Source organism: Lepisma saccharinum, chromosome 16, assembly GCF_977018435.1.
Source record: "Lepisma saccharinum chromosome 16, izLepSacc3.1, whole genome shotgun sequence".
In the NCBI taxonomy this organism is placed as follows: domain Eukaryota; kingdom Metazoa; phylum Arthropoda; class Insecta; order Zygentoma; family Lepismatidae; genus Lepisma; species Lepisma saccharinum.
The window spans coordinates 32836833-32859630 of record NC_139244.1 but is presented as its reverse complement, the minus strand read 5'-3'; the positions used below and the strand labels follow the sequence as shown (position 1 = coordinate 32859630).

Sequence of the window (22798 nt, the reverse complement as noted above, 5' to 3'; positions counted from 1 at the left end):
GGATTTACCATTCAGAATGAAACCTTTAATAATTGAATAAATGTAATAATAATAATAATAATACTTCTTACATACACCGTGATGAAATGGGAAGGAAGAAGTCCAAAAATAGCCTTCTGTTATTTGACATTGTGAAACAAAATTAGGCTCAGTTTCTGCTCGATAATCGTGTAAAATATTGTATGTGCATTGTTAGTGTTGTGTTGTCTATTTATATATTGGCCAAAAAAGTTTGACATTCGACAAACACACAGGAACCCCTTGATTAGTGAAGGATTTCTTCAGTTACAATATAAATTATCTTTTATATTAATATTTACCCTTTACACGCACAGAAAGAAGTTTCATGCCGGAAATTTTGTATGCTGAATATGAAAGCGCTCAAATTCAGTTGAAGGAATCATATCTTATACAAAATTACCTATAGTTAGAACCAAGTTGCTTACTATACGCACGACCATGTAACGCTCCTTCTCGCCTCACTTTGTCCATCGGCATAGGCATAGACACAGGCTTAGGACTTACGTATCTCTCTCTCTCACACGAGATACCGTCGTTACAAGATTACCCATAATGCTAACCTTTTCTCCAGCGGTGGTATGAGACTCTATTTCACTCAGGGTTCGGGTGTATGGGGCCAGATGAAAGGATAGCGCCAAAGGCTTGACCAGAGCGATACGCAGGATAGACTTTAACATATAAAATTTTATTTAACAACAAAGTTCAGAAAGAAAACTTAAACAAACACAGAAAGGTTTTACAAAGGATAAACTTAGTCCATTCATAATTTACCTAGATACATAGGAACACCAACGTTTACATTTTTGAAACTAGTTACTAAGGTATCTCCTAAAACAGTAATTCATAAATTTTTACAACGCTGTTGGACGATGAGGGGGGGAGAGAAAAGGAGTAAAGGGAAACTGATTTAGTCACTTCTCTCACCCGAGGGTGGAGTGTGTCCTTGGCGTGCCAAGTTCACTTCTCTCGTCCTGAGACGGAGCGTGACATCTCTCATCCGAAGATGGAGCGAGGCTATCTCTCATCCGAAGATGGAGCGGATTCTCTGACTCGTGGACAGAGTCCAGCCTCATCTCTCGTCCGGAGACGGAGCTCAGCTTCTCTCATCCGAAGATGGAGCCCTTACTACTCTTGGTTCGAGGGATGCGGCGGAGTGAGTTTCCTTTGAGGTGCTTGGTCTCTCGCCGGAGCGGAGCGCACCTCCTCTCGCCCGAAAGCGGAGTCTTTCATCTGTGGTGTTTGGTCTCTCGCCGAAGCGGAGCACACCTTGTCGTCTGCGGTGCTTGGACTCTCGCGTTTGCGGAGCACACCTTCTCTCATCCGAAGATGGAGCGTAACTTCATTCTTGGTGTTTGGTCTCTCGCTGTAGCGGAGCACACCTTCTCTCGCCCGCAGGCGGAGTCTATCTCCCTTCTGTGGTGCTTGGACTCTCGCGTTAGCGGAGGGCACCTTCTCTCGCCCGCAGGCGGAGTCAATCTGACTTGCCAGCTAAGCTTTGGCCTTTATATAAGGTCTGCGACGCTAGCGAAGACGGGTGGAGAAATAATAAACTAATAAAAGTATATTTCTAAAATAAGTTTCCCAAAATAGAGGTGGAACTCATCTTTAAAATTTAGATAAATCTCAAATTCTTATGTTCTTAGAATGTTCATGAAAATAGAGGTGCGACTCGTATAATTTGTGACGAGACGAGTTCGTTACAATAACCCCTCCCTTCGAGGAAAATCTTTGGATTTAAAATTTATCACCTCTATATTTTTATTTTAATGAAAAAGATTTTGATTAGAAAGTTAACCTTACAACAATTAAACATATGTTCTCATACAGAACTCTAGAAAGATTATACTATAAATGTTACATAAGATAAATTATCATAACTTCTTTCACATTAAACAAGTTAACAATGAAAAATACTTAGTTCAGAACTAGTAATAAGAGTTGAAAATAACTCATTTTACATCAATTCAAATGTTCATAACAAGAGTCCTTCTTGCTTTAAAAATTTAATAAATGGAAACCTCCTAGGCACTCGGATATTCTGCTTCCTGAGGATGGAAATAGTTTGTACATAAGGCCTCGGCTTGCCTTGTAAAATGGCATTCAACTGAGTTGCCAACAATGCTTCGTCTCCCTTCCAGTTCAGCTTATAGGAAGGTTTCCTTTTGTTTGTTTCAGTTTGGACATCTTGACGAACCTGGGGTACGACGTCTTTCTTCTTAGTGACCTTCATGGGTGAGACGACTGACAGCTCTCCTGCCTTGGCAATTGGTTTTGGGGTATCCCAAGCGTGTTCTGCATGAGTCAGATCTCGCATGGTAGACTGCAGTTTCCTGTTTTCTGCTTACAACTGTCGAACTTTATCAATCCACGCTAGAAGTTCCGCACTCGAACTGGCTCCTGGTTCTTCAGTTCCTTTCTCCTGGCTTCTTGTTTCAGCTGGGGAAGTATCTTCAACTGCACCTAACGGTCTGGGAACCACAACCAGCCTTAGGTTTCAGTCCATCACGTGCCATTGGTTTTGCTTGAACTGGCGTACTGGTGTCAACTAGTTTTGTACAGGTTTGCACTGGTTTACGTGATTTAGGCACAACTTTGGTTAAGTCCATTACTCCCGGATGGGAATGGGAGTAGGGTAAGACACTGTATCCATGATTGATATCTTCAGTGGCGATGTTCCGGATTAGCGATCCTTTGAGACGTGACATCCAGTTCCTTCCTCTTTGGGAAGTCTCCGGGTCCTTGGTAGGATGAGGTATAATTCGGATCTGCTTAGGTTGCTGATCCTTTCGGACGAGGTGACACTGGGGTTTCGGTATGGTATTACTCCACCATTTCATCTTAGGATTCTCCAGCTTGAGTCTGTCTTTCAACTTCTGAACATCGGGAAACTTCTTCAAAGCTTTATCCATCTTTTGATCCGGCCCACGAAGTTAACAAGTCACAATCCGGCTCTCAACTGATTCTTACCCAGTCTTGTAGTTTATTAAATACTAGTGAAGCACACTATCACCACCTATAGGCATCTACTTAGAACTTCATATACATCCCTGGAAAAAGTAATACCAACTTATTTCACAGCGTTGCCATTGCACCTCTGAAGTTAGAACAATTTTAACAAAACTACCTTTTTTAATTATTGTTTATAACTCTTCCCTCTTTTAAAAAGGAAATTCATATTTGGCGGGTTGAGCATAAGCTACTCATCACTTCTTAATGGCTTCTCGTAAGCTACCCAAGTCTTACATTGGAGATTAAATACCCAGGAAGCACCTTTGGCTTCATTTCTTCTTCGGAGCCTATTGCTCTGGCACGCCTCTCTGGCCTTACTGCACTCGAAGGAATTACGGTACTTAGACCACTGCACTAACTCAAGTCTTACTTAAAGACATTCTTCTTGTAATCTCGCTGCCCACAAGCCTTTCATCGGTATCTTTGTTCGATAACTTTTCGAGAAGTTTTGTTAACAAATTCGACTTTCTCCACTTTAAGGTGCAACACTATACTTTAAATATAGCAATAGTAATTTTGCTGGGTCAGGTTTATTTAATATTTATTTCCTGCACTAGTATTACTCTTCTTTAACTTCATCCTCCTTGCTTCTTCTTTTCCATTCTTCATAGATCCCTAGAATGAGTATATTCACTTTTTCCACTTGTAGTCTTAACTATGCTGTATAAGAGTGCACTAAAATTCACAGTCCTTCAACACCATAATTTCATTACAAGGCGACTGCCATAAACTATTCACTTTACCTGGACAGTCCTTAGATTTTAACTTTCACTGGTCAGTCCCTCCAAACAGTCACAATGCACAGTTCTTTCTGCTTCCACGTCGTTGCACTTTCGGTCAATCTGGCCATTAAAATCTTGAAACGGTATCTGTGCTAGTTTTGCACTATCAAGCCTTGACGTTGGCACTATCAACACGTTTTTTTTTTTAACAGTCTATATTAACCCCCCCAATTATCTTGAAACGCTCGAACTATATTTATTTCCGTATCGGGCCGAGCTTTTGAACTTTCGGGCAAAATAACTTGAAACAGTCCATGTTATTTAAATATCAGGCCCCACGATTTTAAAACAGTCCAATTCTCTCCGGCCCCACGTTTGGATGCCAATTATCTTGTAACATTCCTCTTATTTATCTTTCGGGCCCCACGTTGGGCGCCAATTATCTTGTAACATCCCTCTTATTTATCTTTCGAACCCCACGTTGGGCGCCAATTATCTTGTAACGCTCCTTCTCGCCTCACTTTGTCCATCGGCATAGGCATAGACACAGGCTTAGGACTTACGTATCTCTCTCTCTCACACGAGATACCGTCGTTACAAGATTACCCATAATGCTAACCTTTTCTCCAGCGGTGGTATGAGACTCTATTTCACTCAGGGTTCGGGTGTATGGGGCCAGATGAAAGGATAGCGCCAAAGGCTTGACCAGAGCGATACGCAGGATAGACTTTAACATATAAAATTTTATTTAACAACAAAGTTCAGAAAGAAAACTTAAACAAACACAGAAAGGTTTTACAAAGGATAAACTTAGTCCATTCATAATTTACCTAGATACATAGGAACACCAACGTTTACATTTTTGAAACTAGTTACTAAGGTATCTCCTAAAACAGTAATTCATAAATTTTTACAACGCTGTTGGACGATGAGGGGGGGAGAGAAAAGGAGTAAAGGGAAACTGATTTAGTCACTTCTCTCACCCGAGAGTGGAGTGTGTCCTTGGCGTGCCAAGTTCACTTCTCTCGTCCTGAGACGGAGCGTGACATCTCTCATCCGAAGATGGAGCGAGGCTATCTCTCATCCGAAGATGGAGCGGATTCTCTGACTCGTGGACAGAGTCCAGCCTCATCTCTCGTCCGGAGACGGAGCTCAGCTTCTCTCATCCGAAGATGGAGCCCTTACTACTCTTGGTTCGAGGGATGCGGCGGAGTGAGTTTCCTTTGAGGTGCTTGGTCTCTCGCCGGAGCGGAGCGCACCTCCTCTCGCCCGAAAGCGGAGTCTTTCATCTGTGGTGTTTGGTCTCTCGCCGAAGCGGAGCACACCTTGTCGTCTGCGGTGCTTGGACTCTCGCGTTTGCGGAGCACACCTTCTCTCATCTGAAGATGGAGCGTAACTTCATTCTTGGTGTTTGGTCTCTCGCCGTAGCGGAGCACACCTTCTCTCGGCCGCAGGCGGAGTCTATCTCCCTTCTGTGGTGCTTGGACTCTCGCGTTAGCGGAGGGCACCTTCTCTCGCCCGCAGGCGGAGTCAATCTGACTTGCCAGCTAAGCTTTGGCCTTTATATAAGGTCTGCGACGCTAGCGAAGACGGGTGGAGAAATAATAAACTAATAAAAGTATATTTCTAAAATAAGTTTCCCAAAATAGAGGTGGAACTCATCTTTAAAATTTAGATAAATCTCAAATTCTTATGTTCTTAGAATGTTCATGAAAATAGAGGTGCGACTCGTATAATTTGTGACGAGACGAGTTCGTTACAACCATGAAAATAGGGGGCTGGGAAGAATTGCGCTGGTGCCACTGGGAAGAGCAAACCGAGAGCGGGACAAAAGTCGATGGTTCCCGCGCACTGTGTGCCAACGTCAACCGGTCTACGTTGCCCTGTTCGAGCGTCAGACCGACCTCTCTCCGGGCCATTTTTGTGTCATTCCTGACCTTTCGAGCAAATACTGTCAGTTTGTATCACACGGATTACAAAGACCAACTCTATCACGAGATCTTTCATTCTCTTAAACCTCCTAACACACGGGGTTGTGCTCCAACGTGGCAACAGTGCGAACTTCTGCCACCCGCCTAATTTCATGGCCGTGCGTATAGCTGATGTACGAAACTTCAGTTTGTCTTGGATTATTGTCAGCACAAGGTCGAAGAAGAATGATTGTTTTCATTTGTGCCAATACACTCATTGGAATTTATTTCCTCTGTTCATTTTAAATTTAAATATACTTGCCATTATTTTTTGCTAGAAAATAAGTACAATTTAACTTTCGTAGAAGCAAATTCTGCTTTAAAAGCAACTCATCGCTCCAACCTGGTAGTTTTGCGACAAGTTATATTCTTATTAACAGTCTTTCTTCGAGCAAGTTCAATACAGCTCCTGCCTTATCGTGTCTGGAATGCTTACGAAAGCTGCAGTTACTGTTTTTACGATCTCGTAAAACGAGTTAATGAGCGCGCGAAAGAATCATAGCAACTAAGCTCTTCCACGCTCACAGCTGAATTAGGAATCTCATGAAGTTAACGAATGATATCGCTTGCACATTACTTCAAAGAATCGATTATCCTTCCTTCTTTTCAATCACACACGGAAGCTTAAAAGAAAACGACACATGTGTATAGCGTCCTATAAGTATGTAGTGTTGTTTTCCGACGTGTGCAGCTCTGTTGTACGTTCCTCCTTTGTAATGAAATCTGCTAGATGTGTTGGCATACGTTGCATCTACTGCGAATAGCAGTACACTGAGTGTTCGTTGCATCGTCTGATTTATTTTCCATGTAACGTTTATGGGAATGTGAAAATATGCTCGGTAATGTGGTCTCTAAGATAGTAAAGAACATTTTGAATCGCAGGGCACTTCGGAAAATTGTGACGTTGGTGAAAGGTAGGTACGGAACATTCCTTTTTATGTGGTGCACCGATCTGAACATGAAAGTTCTTGTTTAGAAGCAGGGGTGCCCATTCCTCCAAAGACCTATGACGCACTCCCCCCCCCCCAAAGGTAGAACATTCGCCCCGCCACCCCGCCCCCCTTTATGCCGAATTATTTACTCAAATTATTTTGGTCAGATAAAATTTGCTACAGACATATGTTTACTTTAGGCTCACTTTCATGTTTGCTAACATAAAACGTATACAAAACTGCTCAGGCCACTGCCATTACTAGTGTATTAGGTTGTCCCCCCAAAAATTCCCATGACGCGGAAGCATCATGAACCCCCCCCCCCTGTGGGCACCCCTGTTTCGAAGATACAATAATAAAGCCTGTCTCCCCCATGGCGTAGTGATAACGTCGTCGCCTTATAATCAAGTGGTCCTGGGTTCGATACCCGGTGAAGGCACGTTGCACAGTGGTTCGGATCCCACTTTAAACTGTAGGTCTAGTCCCGATTAGACTATCTATGCATAAAATGGACTTAAAAGTAAAGTTCCTCGTGCATATGGGGATTATTCCTGAGTAAACAAAAAATAATCGATGAGACAATTCGATTATCGATGGCGAGAAACTAACTTCCGGTTTGACCAAATTTCCCATATAAACAAATGGAATACAGATTCCCTTCGAGCTTAGTTTGTTACAAAAGATCGGATACAAACTGGATCACTTGAAATTTTTGGAGAAACAAAGGTACCTCGAAGAAATTGGCAAGTTGTCGGAGCTTTTGGATGAAGATTTATGGAACAAATAGTAATGTTTTTCGAGACAATTTTGATCTTCTACCAGCGGTTTCGTCAGGAACTTTAATTTTCTTCAACTGGATCTAAAATTCTTCTTTTGTTTTTCAATAAATATTCAATTCTTCATTAATTTCCTTAATTTTTACAATCTACACTACATGTTTTGTAAGCTATAATGAATATGTGCAGTTATATCTCTATTCTTATACCGTCTGTTTACCTATTAATGTAAATAATACGTACAAATAAAACTTATAATAATGTAAAAATTATTACTATTATTATCAGACGCTTGGTTCGGACCCCCCGAAATATATTTCTAGATTTGTGCTATGTACGTATATATATGTGTGTATGTACAGATGTGTGTATATATATATAATATATGTATGTATGTTTGTATGTATGTGTGTGTGCGCGTATTGAAATGCTTCGATTGCAAGTAAAATGGATAATTTACGAAATTGTATATTCAAACACAGCCCCCATAATTTTATGTCTTGGAGAGGGCTTAGTTCCACCACTGGTTCTACCACGGCTAATAACTTACCTGACATAATAACAATTACATCTTTTAAATTTGTTACACCAACATATTCCCGTTAATTTTAAAACACACAAAATATTTTCATTGTGTTTATTTACAGGCGGCGTAGTGCCGTATACTTCGTGTTGGTTCCCAGTTTTTTCCCCCTCTCTTTACTGCCTGAATCCACTGATTTTTTTTGTATCGGGTCTGTCGGAAAATGATGTATAGATAGATACTGGAGAAGAAATATTCGTTCCCGACCTCATGTTGCAACCAACGCCACGCAATGATTGTCGCCTTTTCTGTAATATCTTACCCTTACACCTCCGAAATCCGTTATTTTTTCAAAACCGGAAGCAGCGTCCCCGCCTCCGCCGAACAAGGACGAAAATGTACATCCGGTGAATAGCACCTATAGCACCCTGCCATGAAGGCACATTTAGGGGATGTGGGCCTAGGGCCCCACACATTCTCAATCTCTGCCATTTTGGAGGTGATGTGATGAGCACCATGCTCCGGCAGCCTTTACCCCCCAGGGTGGCCCCAGAGACTCATTGATTTGGGGCTGGGTGAGCCAAGAGCCTGACAAGGCGGGTATCGAACCCGGGTCTCCCGCGTGGCAGTCAGACGCTATACCGACTAGACCATCGCTCAGAGTGGACTCAAAACAATTTAAAAGATATTGAACCCAAAGCGTTGGAGGAGTTACTAAAATAACTCACAAAAATAACTCACTTCTTTTAGACAATAAGGCGTTTCCTCACCCCAACCTATCGCTTATCTATACGGTAAGTAACATAAGTGTATGCTGTGTTAAATACATGTTCATTATCAGAATGAAAAAGGTTACATCAACGACTTGACCTAACAGAGACTCAGCTGACAAGGTATTGTTTTCATAGCACACTATCGTTTTTAGCAAATTATCCGATATCAAAAACATATGCAAGTGGCAACCACGAAGCTTTCTATGGGGTTACATAATACAATATAGAAAATGTCATTTTCAAATTCTACGAGCCAAACCGTTCCTGAGAAAGGTTGTTTGTTCTCTTTGATGTCCTCCTATATTAGGGTGACAAACTCTCCCGTATTTCCCGGGAACTCCCATATTAGAGTGTGTGTGTGTGTGTATTATCAATACTCTATTTCTCCCTTATATTTCAGTGACAATCAAGATCGCGATATTAAAATTTGTTTCGATAATGTATTAATAATTAGATGTTTGGCTCTGTAGCAGCAGTGGACAAATAGGTTAGAACTAAGAACATGCAATTTTGTGAATTTTTATTCGGTATTGTGATCTTTTATCGTATAAAATGTAAATTAATTATTTTGCTTAATATTATCCATTCCAGTAACATTTTCTGGAATGACGTCACTGTCAAAGTTGTCTGTTATGTACCGCAACACCTTCCGTAGTTATTATGAAGAAAATTACAAGTGACAGAGTTGCCAAAAAAATAAGTTCTGATTCACAGAATCTTGTAAATTATATTATACATATTTTTTTATGTTCCGTATTATGTAAGGCAACGACATTAATGAATGTGGTTCGAAACCAACCGCTGAACTGGCTCCCTTTACCTCTAATCCCGCGGGACCTTATGGCTAGAGATCTGCACGGACGGATATGATTCACTGGAAGAAGGAAAACCCATTCAACGACCTGCCTCGTATTGGGATCCAAGCTATCGGTGTGCAGTGTAAGGTGGACGAACGCTGATCTCATCCCTGCATGATTCTTTGCTGGAAGGGGCCCGTGAATTTTCAACTGGGGTCGTAGACTAAACCTGAGCAGATATTGTCGAATATGTATAAAGCGTTATCTCAAAGAAACACAGGTATCAGATTTTTATCAAACGGTAATTTTATTTAGTGTTTCGTTCTTAGCGTGATGACGAATACATTATGGTATTAATCTTTAACTGTCTCTTTCACTTTTTTAAAACATACATCGCACTTCTTCACTTCACTGTAGCTCTGCTATCAGAATACTGAAGTTTAAATGTGTATATTATTAAATATGTCGCTCATTATTATAAAACATGCCTAAGAAAGAACCTCAGTTGCATCATCTTGTCCTTTTCAAGTATCTCCTACCATCAACTACAAAGTCAACTCACTCCATCATCGGTCGCTTCGCGGTTTTGCATTATTGCACCAGTGTTCTGCCGCTCAATGAAGCGAAAGGCATGTTTGTCAATTATCTGTTTGGCTTCAAGTTCTATGAAGACTTATAATTGATCACAATTCAGGTTTAAGCGGCGCACTGCCTTTATTATTTCTAACCTAAGTTAAACTAATATATATACAACCCTTAATCTAAGAATATACTGTCACTAACTCAAATATTTACAATCCCTAACCTAACTATATACATCTCACTTTCAGGTAGATACCGCATAAAGCGGCTGAAGCCTTATTCGGGGTTTCTAGTGTCACATCAGGTAAATTCTGTCCACATCAAAGAGATTGTTTGTATCGTCACCGAACGCAATAAATGAAGTTTCTAATTGCATAATACAATGCTTCAAATTTTGATTTCTTCTTAGTGCAAGCGGCCACGATGGATCTAAGCTCCACTCGAAGTACTTTCTCCAACCTGCGGCACGCCTTCTTCGCTTCTAACTGCTGCTGCTTGGCGAAAACTTCAAAATCTGCCTTAGAATCCAAATTTTCCTGAACGAACTCTTCAGTTGAGGCTTCCAAGTCACGCAAATGTTCATCAAATTTTTCCGTAACCACATTCCCAGCTTCGTATATTTTCTTCGTCAAGTCAATTTCCAATTTCCAGTCCAAATTAATTTTCCTGATTTTCTTCAGGCAGGAAGAGGTTTCATCGCGTATCTTCCTATGCAAAGCTTCCTCCAATTTTGTGCTCAACGAGTTCAACTTCCACTTGAGGAAGAGCTCCTTGCATTTTGAGCCAGAGTCTTTACTCTCTGCACAGCCTGCTCCGCTTCGTCTCCATATCTTCAGCACGTCTAGTGTATCAGCCACTTTACACCCCTCTCCGTAGATCTTTTCACTTTATCCTTTATCCGTATCATCCAGTGGTGCTTGTGTTGGTGGTTCTGATATTGTGCTCAAGATGGCGGCGTCTCCTACGTCCTTGGAGCAGTGAGGTAACTCTGCGCGTGGTTCTTCTTCAACAGATGGTGTTAATCCTTTCAAATCTTCCATCGACGCCATCTCTAGTGCTAGCTGGTCAGCTTCCTGAACGTTTTGCAACATTGACATCCACATAATCTTGAAATATCACTCAAAATACCAGCGATTTAGCTTCAATCAATTGAGCGTGGACATGTACAGGCTTCCATGCAACGAGTTTCAACAATCACAAAACTAACTATCTTTTCAATAATTAAAACTTGGAGCGAGTAAGCCTATTGTTGTCGGGCACATTCTAACAGACTTACAATACGTCTATAAAGTCGGAGGAAATATTAAATTGACGAATCTATTGTTTTAACCTAAATTGATAGCAGCACCCCTAACGATCAAAATTTACAAAACAGTCATATTGGAGATAAATTTACGTTTATATTCGCGAAATGCTGTGTTTGTATATGAATACACATCGATTTAACTAAACGAGAATCAATATCCAATCAAGAAGAAGAAAGCTTTGCAAGTTTCTTTCTACGATTTAGATACCTTGCACGTAGTACCATAGTTGTCATTGCTGAAGCCTCTGAACTAGCCGCTTGATTGTTTGACTCGCGCCCTCTGATACACTTGTGACGCCAGTTATCACGGAAGCGAGTTAAAAAGGAATTTTAATCTGACTCTTTAAAAAATACTCACTGACCAGTGTGCGAAATCGCAGCAGATTGGTGGGGGAAAGGAGCAGACAGACACGCACACCATACATACGTAGTTATATATAGTGTCATTAAATATGTGAATATATTTGAAATATTATTAGAATGGTTTGTGCTTGTGCTACAGATGATGATTTGTGTTCCTCAGAATTTTCATGATGTTTGAAGCAGGCTTGTAAAAGGTCCAGGAATTTTAAAGAAATTCAATGATGGTCCAGGAGAGAAAATCAGCAAGCGTGGGTTCTGGACCGTAAATAACTTTTTTTATCTGTAAAGCATTTCAATTCAGTGAAGAAACCTTTTTTGGATCAATTTAAATACGGTCGATCAATTTATATACGGCCCAGGAACTTTTTTTTTCAATGAAACAATACGCAACTTGGACCGAATTTACATTGTGGGAGGAGAAAAAATCCGGTCCTGTTGCAGAACCCAAGAACCATTTAGAATTGATTTGATAGGTTATTTAACGCTTTTTACCAGTTCGTAGAACTGGCTAAAACTTATGTTGTTCGTGACCATTACAGGACATAAATGAAAGAGAAATCACCTATGGCCAGGTCGGCGCTGGAATCTTAAACGAGAGTCACAGACACTCTCTCACACACATATACAGTATATACTAACACTAAATTAATTCATTTTTGTGATTCGAGATGGTATTGTAAGCAGGAAAAGTGATAACGTTCAGACTACACTTAGAAAATATGTAAATCGTTTACTCTTAGAAGTTCATAACCTTCTTATTCGATATTTCATTAACGCCACTTTGGGAAGAGGGACGGAGTGTCTGACTGGGGATGGCGCCCCCCTCTGGCGACGTCGCCGATCCCAATGTCTCGAACGAAGGTACTTCGTATTGAGTGTTAGATAAACCACTGGGAACGGGAAAACATAACTAGTCAATATTTTTTTTTGTTCATGCAAGAGGGAGCGTAGGCAAGTTTAAGCGTGGTGTAAAGTACGGTTGTTAAAGGTCCGGGAATTTTAAATTCAATTCCTGCCCGGGAGAGAAAATCAGCAAGTGTAAATGGGTTCTAGGCCGTGAAGAACCTTTTTATGTTTAAAGTATTTCAGTTCGGTCGAAGATCCTTTTTCCAAAATGAATTTAAATAGGGTCCGGGAAACTTTTTCCGGCTGAATTTTAATTCGGTCCAGGAACCTTTTTCCGGTTGATTTTAAATATGGTTTAGAAACCTTTTCTTCGGATCAATTTAAATCCGGTCCAGGAACTTTTTTCATTATGAAACAATACGCAACTTGGACCGAATTTAAATTGTGCGAGAAAAAAGATTGCGGTCTTGCAACGGAACCCAATAGAACTCATTAGAATTTATTGGTTCCTAGACGTTTAACAACTCTGGGGTAAAGTTTTGCAGAATTCGAAGGAGGGGAATGTTGAGCAAGTGGCGGAACTTTCAGTCCGAAGCGACACGCAACATGTATCTCCTGGAAACCAACCTTCACGGGTAAATAGAACCTTTCGAACCTAAGCAACAAAAATTTTACTTTTAGCTTGTCGCTCGGACTGGGCCGTTTTCCCAATGGCGTGCATCGTGTTGCTTCGGTCTGCTTGCTTATAGGCTGTTGCTTGTCGCCTGTCATTTCGGTCTGAAAACTCGCTTAGGGAAATGTTAGGGGGAGTTAGTTAAAGGTTGGTCAAACAAGAGATATCAAACTCATTGCAAGTATTCCAGACAAAACAGTAGTTACTTAAGTATTCATTACCAATGTGTTTTTTTTTGTTATTTACCATGACTTTCCTTCCCCTTTGTGTCAATTGTGACGATGAGGATGAAACATGACTAAATTAAACACACAGCGAAATATGTACACCTTAAAGAACCTCAGAACTTTCAGGGTTGATATCGTGAGTCGAGCACGAAAAGAGCTTGGATACTAAGATGGCGCTCTCACGACTATTGAAAGGACCTTGAAATATATTGGTGAACTTACGAAACGGATGAAGAAGCATACACAATGAAACATCCATGACTAACCCAGGATTAGAACCAAGGACATCTCGCGTCGTAACCAAACTGCCACGGTGTGTGTTTATGACGGTGAGTGATGTCCACCGGATTTAGAACCTCAAAATCACTATCACACGCACCTATCGATCTGTGACGTTGAGTCAGTTTTCGAAAATTCCTCCCCTTCCGAGAAACCGCTCTGGTATTCCAAATTCTGAAAAATTGCACATGTTTAGAATTCCTTCTGGAGCATTCCTGTGAATTTTCGAGTTTCGAGTGGCTTGCTTTCGGAAAGGGGTTGGGCTATAATCATAGGCCGGATGGAGCAGTGCATTTATTTCAATATCGCCGTAATGGGTACTGCTACTTTAAAAAACGACTATACGAGAGAGAGAATGAATTTCTCCCCATGTTGCAAGTGGAAGCTGTTTTTTCAAGTTTATTATTAAGCTAGTCACGATGTTTGAAAAATATGACGAATAAGTATTTTCAGAATCCTATGCATTCCTTATGGAGAAAGATACGCAACAACTTCAAGTTGCGGATAATCAAATGGGGAGTTTTTCGACTTTTCCGACGAAAATCTTCGTGTCCTCTTTCCATTCAAGTGTTTTTCTACGCCATCGGATGGTTGATATTCCCAAGAGAACAAGATACGGATACTAAGTTTTCTCCCCCTCCTGCAACCATCCAGTGCACAGACTGAGAGGGAAAGTTCGGTGGGGGAGGGGCTATTTAGGGTTTTTACAGAATCTCGTGCCTGGCTGGACACTAAAACTAATCCCCGTGGTGTTAAGGCATAAACAGCCTGTTTGTACTCCACCGTTTTTAGTTTCTCAATTTTCATATTTTCACAAACAAACGTAATGTAACATGTATGTCTTGCACCATTCACAAAACAAGAACATAATACAGTAAAACCTCGTTAATCCGGACCCCGGTAAGCCGGACTTCGCTTAATCCGAGCAGGCAAAAGAAAGCGGAATGCAAGGTTTTAAATGTGGCTAGAAGTCAACAAGAGAACTTCCCAAAGAAAAGGCAGTCAACCACTGATGAAATTCTGTTTTCCGCAGACTTTGTACTGTACTGTATAGTGTATTTAGGCCTATGCCCTTTAAATACACCATAATAAACGTGTTTTGTTGCTATAAACGGAGTTTTAATGCACTTTCTACTGTTCTTTAAAGGTTATTTCAGTTAATCCGGACTTTCGTTAAACCGATCAACTTATCCCCTCCCCCCATTAGTCCGAATTAACGAGGTTTTACTATAATACCAAAATAGTATTTATGTAACATTCAGTTAGTGAAATAACATTAAATCGTGTTTCGTGTAAACAGCATAAAATATAAAGATCGTTATCAAGATAAAAATATTGAAGTTAGTTGCTAACCAACTTTTGCTGGAATTGCGTTAAAGTTCTGCCGTACGCAACGGGGAGCTGATGGGGATACAGCCTGTCTTGAAATTTTGAGAAAATAAAAATTTTCAAACGAAAATCTGCAAAAAAACGAAAGATATAAATGATCTCCGATCGCCATTTTTGTCTTCGAGTGCAACTTTAATAGAGTGAAAAGCTCCAAATGTACTGAACATTATGTATCCTGTGCCGTCCCCCCATAACGAAATTATACACTATCCACATTTACAATCCCAACCCCTCCCGAGAAAGAAATCCTGCATATACGCCAGTGCATCAAACTATACAAGATATGTCAATAAGGTCTTTAGGTAAAGCCAGGTCGTTAGAACTACTTGGAGATTACTGTTTCGCCTTGATTGCGTAACACATGAGACCTTATGCAAGAAATATGATGTATGCTGTGTATTTTGGCGTTGTAGACAATATCTACTTCTACTCGGGCAATCGACATACTTCTAATATTAACACCTTTCCAGCATAATTTAAATTCCACTTTTAGGATCCTGCTTATCACTTTCTCGTAACATTTTTTTTTCCAGGGAAGGCGAAGCTGAATGATACAAAGTCAGAAGCAGACACAAGAGGAACAAGATTTATGGGAATGGATATATCTGCCAGCAAAGAGGAATTTGAAGATGCGCTCGCACAAAAAAGCCATGTAAGTATTCAATAGTTTATGATAACTATGTGTGATTCTATAAAATTATTTGGTTCAGAATGTCTTTCCAATCTACGTCAATATACCACAATTCTAATGTTTTCTTTTATGTTTTATTCTTTCACCGGGTGCTTTATGAACAGATTGAAAGAACTGTTTGAATGAATGTGTGTGTGTGTGTTTGGTCGCCTACGCGTTGCACATAGTCACATACCAGGGTTTATTTCTCCTAGGAGTGCCTACACAATCCAAAATATCTAATTAAACACACTTATACACATGCTCATCATCCTGTTCGCAAATGCTCCCTTTACTTCCCTGTCGGGGATCGCAACTACAGGGTGCCCCACAAAAAACAGGAAATTTGTTTGAGCTCATTTAATATGACTGTACCTTTGTTACACTTCGCCATATTCAATTCAAATGTTCAAAATGCTTCCCATGGGCTGTCACACAACCATAGGCGGAGTTCTGGAGGGTCAGGGGGTGCCTGGCCCCTCCCAACGTAAAGAAGACTAAAAAAAACACAGACGATTAAGTTCAGTTACTACATTTTTGTTATGAAGCCATACCCCAAATCTTGACGTTTGGCATGATGGCATGTGCGGTAATTGCACCGCAATAGCGGGTCTTAGACGATTTGATTGATGTGTACAGTTTGAAGAAAGAAAAACGTAAAATGACTTTGTGTTGAGTCAACAGTTACTGCTGAGGCATCAAAGGAACTTTTCAATTTAATTTTTCTAAAATTTCTGAAGCTTACTATTGTACCGTAACTTTTTAAAGTAATACGAGTATTGTATCAATAAAAAATAATAAAATGCAAAATGCAATTATCGTACTGTTTTTCTTCTTTTAAAACTGACAACCAATATACTAATTAATATTTGTTTACTCAAGCGAGGAAATTTAACATTTTCAAATCTAAAAGGCCTAAAACTCAGTGTTTTTAAGTTGTTTATTTTTTTAATTTCCGGGGGAAGGCCTCCGAACCCCTTATAAACTAGGGGATATTCAATAACCCTCAGGTACATCATATGCTTCTTCCCAGAGTCTGGCCCCCCCAAAGCAAAAGCTCAAACTCCGCCCATGTACATAACGCCGTAGACGGTGTAACCAACTTGCAGTGGCATTCTGGATAATGTCAAGCGGAATATTGTTCCAAGCTGTCAGCACAGTTTTTAAGCAGTCAATGTCTGTGATTCCTCTCCTCTGTATTTGAACTTGGTATAACAGTAGAACCCATATGCAAAAATCCATTACGTTAAAATCTGGACTTTTTGACGGCCAGTCGTTAGGTTCAATAAAGTCAGGAGCAGGGGCGGCCGCTCATAAGGACGATACGGACGCCGCACTGCCGTGTGTAATCACAAGTAAACAAACATTACTTTAACATTTATATATTATATTTTACATTGTCTCAATTACAAATATTCCGTTGCTTATAGATCGTTGGTTAGTCGGTTCTGTATTCATTCTTCCGCGACAATTGCGAAGTTTGCAGGCCACCGTGCGGGGGAATACGGAACTTCGAGAGAAATCTGGCAGGGCGGCGTCCTCCCACCTTACGAGACGTAGAGCATTTTCAGGCGCTGCCGCGAGGGGTAAGAGGCGCGGGAACTGGCGGAATAACACGCGCGGGATCTGTGGCTGGGAATGGGCTGGGAGGACGGAGGGTTTGTCGTCCGAAACCAACCCCCTAGGCGAAACTGGCCCTCTCTCCGGAGAACGGTAAACAATGAAGAGTTGCCAGAAGCAATGAAGTTAACGTAAGAAAGAAAATTACCAACCGTCGAAAGAAATCATTCTGTATTCCATAGAGCAATAAATAATGCAATTTCCAATGAGGAAAGAAAATATCGGTAACTGAAAAAGTACAGACAGGTGCTTGATATTTGTTATTTACCGTCGCTTTCTGCTACTTTTCGGTAATCACGACGATGAGGATAAGTTATAATTAAATGATGGAAGGGCACTCACAAAGAACACCCATGTCCAGGCCGGGATTCGAACCCAGGATCCATGGCTTTTTATAGCCACGGAAGTCGGCTACAGCTTCGTGTTACTCACAAAATTAGATTTAATTACATGTTTTGATCAGCACGTTTTGAAAAACCCCTGATAGTGTGACAAAGTTTCACAATTTCTTTTCAAGCCGGCTGTTAAATAAATTAGAAACTAGTCATTTAAACTCACCAAGAGCCGCTACAGGAACCTGTGTACTACGAATTTCTGAAAATTTGGCAAAATTGTCTGGCAACCCCGAGGCAATAAAATGACTGCATGGGAAGACGATAGCATTGACACTTGTTGCAAAGAGAATACTCGATTTTCTTTGCTTGTTGTTTCTTCGTTTTCCATGGAAAAGTGAAGCTTTTTCGGTAGTGTGCTGTAGTTGTGCGTTTGTTGCGATGAGCTATGTGGAGAACTTGTTGGTGCGAAGTTTTTCTCCCAGAAGTCTAGATGAATAAAATAAACATAAAAAACCTAGGCCGGCCTAGACCGAATTTGAATCTAGAACAAGCATGTCTGAAGAAGATTTCTGGTGAACAAGCATGTCTGAAGAAGATTTCTGGTAAGTTTGAAGTTTTTACTGTAGAGCTTGAGCTTCTGGTAACGCAGATATCACCTTTCCAGTGAGATATTTACTTTGCTGCCCTAATTCATATATCAATTAGTCATGTTGGACAGGAAACGTTTTTTGTGTAACATTTTTACTAGAAATTTTCACGTTCAATGCACGTAAATATTCGTCGTTGTGCTTATCAATTTTCCCCTCTGTTAAGTTAAAAAACAAACAACTAAATCTGTTAGAACTCTATTTCTTCTTCCATCTTTCGTAATCTTCGCATTACTGTTAAATAATTATTAATTTATCATAATATGTGCAAACGTGCAAAGCATGATATTCAGTAAAGACGAATATATCAATTTCTTATCATGTTGGCTGTTATATACGAAATTAATCAATTACACTCACAGTACAAGTAGAGCAAGTTTATGAGCTGTCGCCCCTCCACTTTGGTTCACCACGAGCCGCCACTGGTCAGGAGTATTTGCTCTGAGCCATGCCACAGTGTCCCTGGCTGTATGGGCCTTTGCTTCGTTCTGTTGCCATGTCCATTCATCCCAGTCCATTACTCTGTTTACGTCGTGGAATATTTGAGTGCACATTTCATCCCTATACACAACCTGGTTTACTGTGTTCTTCTTTCTTCTGTACCTCGGTAGATCTTCTTGCACAGCAGCGTCGCCTTCAATAAACCGCAACTCTGTTTTGCCATGCCAGGAGACCGCACCGTAGCACATGATTGATGGCTGTTGCTTATCAATTTCCACCAGCAGATCATTCTCTGAAATGTTTGTTTTAACCTGAACAGCACGATAAATGCGCTCATTTTGCCGGTTCAAAGATGCATGAAGACTGAAACTCGCTTCATCCAAAAAACATATTTGTTTCCACTACTCGTGTCCTTCGAAACGTTCGTATCAGAAACTCACTTTTTCGCTCTCGTGCTACCTGATGTAAAACGGAAAAAGGAAATTACACATTCACATTACAAATAATCTTCACAGTGAAACATTAAAACAACAAAATAACACGTATAAAATACAAATAACTTTAAATTTCCTGTTTTTTTTTTGTGGGGCACCCTGTAGGAATGGACGATATCGTAAATTTGATATCGCGATATATCGTCAAGAAAATATTGTCACAGACGATACGATATTTTTTTCCGTATTGTGATATCGGCGATACGTTGTCTCCACGATATATATCACCAAATATCGTGACGATATTTTATCGCCAGTACGATATACATCGTCTAATATCGTGACGATATTATAGTGCCGACACGATATACATATCGCCAAATATAGGGTTACCAGACGTCCGGTTTTTCCCGGACATGTCCTACATTTTAGCCTTACGTCCGGCGTCCGAGAGGAATTTGAAAAATATCATAGATGTCCTACATTTTGAGCGTCACATAATATTAATTATGAAAATACATGTATGTGTTTTAGTTAAACAAAGATAATTCATGCAAGTTACAAGTCTATGGACTGCGATCTCAAACTGAATAGTGAAATTTATTTTATTCAGTCATTGCCCAAAAAGAAAATAAAAGTTAGTCCTGCTAGAGAATAAACGGGAAATTAATGAACAAAGTTTTGGTAATCGCGAAGATAAGGATGAATGATGGTTAGATAAGATGGACGAAGGGACAATTACAAACATACAGGGACGACCCCCTCCCAACACAAGTCCTCCCATATAAGATTATACTGGCTGTGAGCCCAGACGCCAGAGCCTAGCTAGTCTGCCAAATGCAGTCCAGTGTGTGTTAATAGATAAAGCAGGTCTAATTTGCTTGTTAAATACAGCTTCAGTTGGCCTTTTGGTGGGGATATTTCATTAAATTGATGTTTTTCTTAATTGCTAATTTCCAACTTTACCCAAGTAGGAGTCGAATAAACAATGGTTAAGAAAAACGAAAAAAGGCCAAGAAAAGTCCTGAAAAAGTCAAGAATTTTGGATTTGTTATTTTGGTAGAAACCCTGTTATTGAACTAAAACTACCCAAGATGAAATTTGTGGAACCACTTCAAATTACAGTAATTTTTCTATAAAATCATCAATGGAAAATTAACATCTGAATTTCTGCTTCCAGAATTCAACTTCAGAGTTCCCTCTCGATCGACCCGAAACACTGAATTGTTCCACACCTCCACCGCTAGGCTTTCCCTTATACAGCGCGCTCTATTCCACAGGCTGCCCCAGTTCTACAATAAACAACCCACAAACATAGACATTTTTGCTCCTGAAAGTATTTTCCGATCTTCCCTAAAAATGAATATGTAAATCTTTGTTTCCTTGTTTATGCTTTATGTTTATATTTAACCTTTCTTGTTTTTACCTTAAACCATCTTGACTTGTTCTTGTTATTTGTTAGAGTTTTCAGTGTAAAATGGCCTTAAAAGTGCTGTATCTGAAACTTGAAATAAATAAATAAATATTTATTCGCCATTACAGGTCATAATGTAAATGTTGAGAGAATACCTTAATTAACCATCAGCACAACGGACTTATGAGAGAAATAATTTTTTCATAAAGTCTGTAAAAAGTTTGGTACTGGTCCCTATAATTTCAAAGAGTTTGACTGTCCAGTCTCTCATAAATATATTTTGACTAAACTTGAAATTTTGAGAAAAATTGGCTCCTCTGAGAAGTGCCAGTTGAACCATGTACAGTAGTAAGAGGTGCATTGTTTAGTATGATTACAGGATTTTGCATTTAGGTATTTATTAAGAAATATTTTTTTAAAAAAACTGAAAAGCGTCATTTTTAAATTAATTTCTAACGAGTTCTATAGAAATAATATATAGGCTATTATTTATTGCGAATGTTCTGTGTCCTACATTTTGACTTAAAGTCCTACATTTTGGGACAGCATGTCCTACTTTTCTCTTATAGCGATCTGGTAACCCTAGCCAAATATCGTGACGTGACGATATTATATCGCCGACATGATATATATCGTCAAATATCGTGACGATATTATATCGCCGACATGATATATATCGTCAAATATCGTGACGATATTATATCGCCGACATGATATATATCGTCAAATATCGTGACGATATTATATCGCCGACACAATATACATATATCGCCGACACATAGCTATATCGCCAAAACATCGTGACGATATATCATCTAGTTGATATCGCCCAACACTAATCGCAACTTAAACTCAATTCAGTTTGAGTCCTGGTTCCGGTGAAACTGAAATTTTCCTCACAATATTTGTTCTATTCGGGCCAGCGAGCCGATATCGGATACGTAATCGGTGTCGAATAGTAAATTTCTACTCGGGCCCAGATGACCTGAAACTCAAACCTGCTCCTGCAAAGTATTATGTTTCGCTCCACTCCAGGAAACCAGTCTCGGAGGGAAGTAGTTCGGCATTTCGGTTCGAGCAAAATGCATTTGATTAAACTACCGCAGACCAGTTCGAACTTCCAAAGATTTAAAATTCGGACACGATGCGGTGTGCGTAGGCAAAAAGCGATTCAGTACGTATAGAAGATAGAAGACATGATACACATACCTGATTTTCCTCTTATTTTCGAAGATTGAAAGCTGGTTGCGGCGAAAATGCAGTATTGGCATATCTAACTTCTTTAAAATTTTGAGGTCAGAAACCTGAAAGTCGACATGCTGGTTATTTCTGCTAATGTGGTAATAACAAAGTAGGGAAGTTTTGGAAAATCAGAAAAGTAGAGTTGCCACATTTAACTTTTTAAACAATTTTTGAAGTTAGAGTCGAAACATAGCATGCTTCTGAACTAATACCAATAGTGAAGTTTTAGAAATCTACAATTGTTTTGTTGTATTTAAGATTTTTTTCAAATATAGAGCCAAAATTTGACCACAGAGAGAGTATCAAAATTCCAATACAACAATTAAATTTAAATTTTCGAAGGTTCCTCTTTCTGGTTTATTTGCCACGATGAATGATGAAATTGATGAAGGGACAGGTGCCTAGGTCGGGATTCAACCCTGGGACTCCTGGCACAATACTCCACTACAGAGGAAGGTTCGTCTTGTTGACCTCTTCTGTATTGGTGTTCACTAGAAGGAACATTTACTTTTTAGTGCTCTCCATCACGATTAGTTGTGTAGAAATAGTTTGGTTTGAGTTTTTGCTCTAAGTCCACTTTATGCACAGATATGCTAATCGGAACTGGACCTACAGTTTAAAGTAGGATCGCTCGGATCGCTATATGCCTCCACCGAGTATCGAATCCGGGACCCCTAGATTACAAACCGACGAAGTTACCACTGTTGTGTAGAAATGTTAGAATTGGTTAATTTTGTTCCAGTGGGGTGCAGCAACTTATCAAGAGAAAAATAATCTCTGTAGTCTCCAGCTGCTGAAATGAACCAG

General features: G+C 39.9%; 1 protein-coding gene across 5 annotated transcripts in view; it reads left to right on the top strand.

Moving 5' to 3' along the window:
- Window positions 1–22798, top strand: part of LOC146000383 (uncharacterized) — a 112083-nt gene that overhangs the window by 29083 nt on the left and 60202 nt on the right. For 2 of the 5 annotated variants that reach the window (XM_083137960.1, XM_083137958.1), the window contains exons 1-2: window positions 6347–6636; window positions 15722–15840. In XM_083137960.1, the coding sequence (XP_082994086.1) occupies window positions 6555–6636; window positions 15722–15840 (201 nt within the window). In that variant the 5' untranslated portion in view covers window positions 6347–6554. Of the gene's footprint in view, window positions 1–6346; window positions 6641–15721; window positions 15841–22798 lie in introns of those variants that run through there. The other 3 variants (XM_083137961.1, XM_083137959.1, XM_083137962.1) reach the window with 2 other exon arrangements.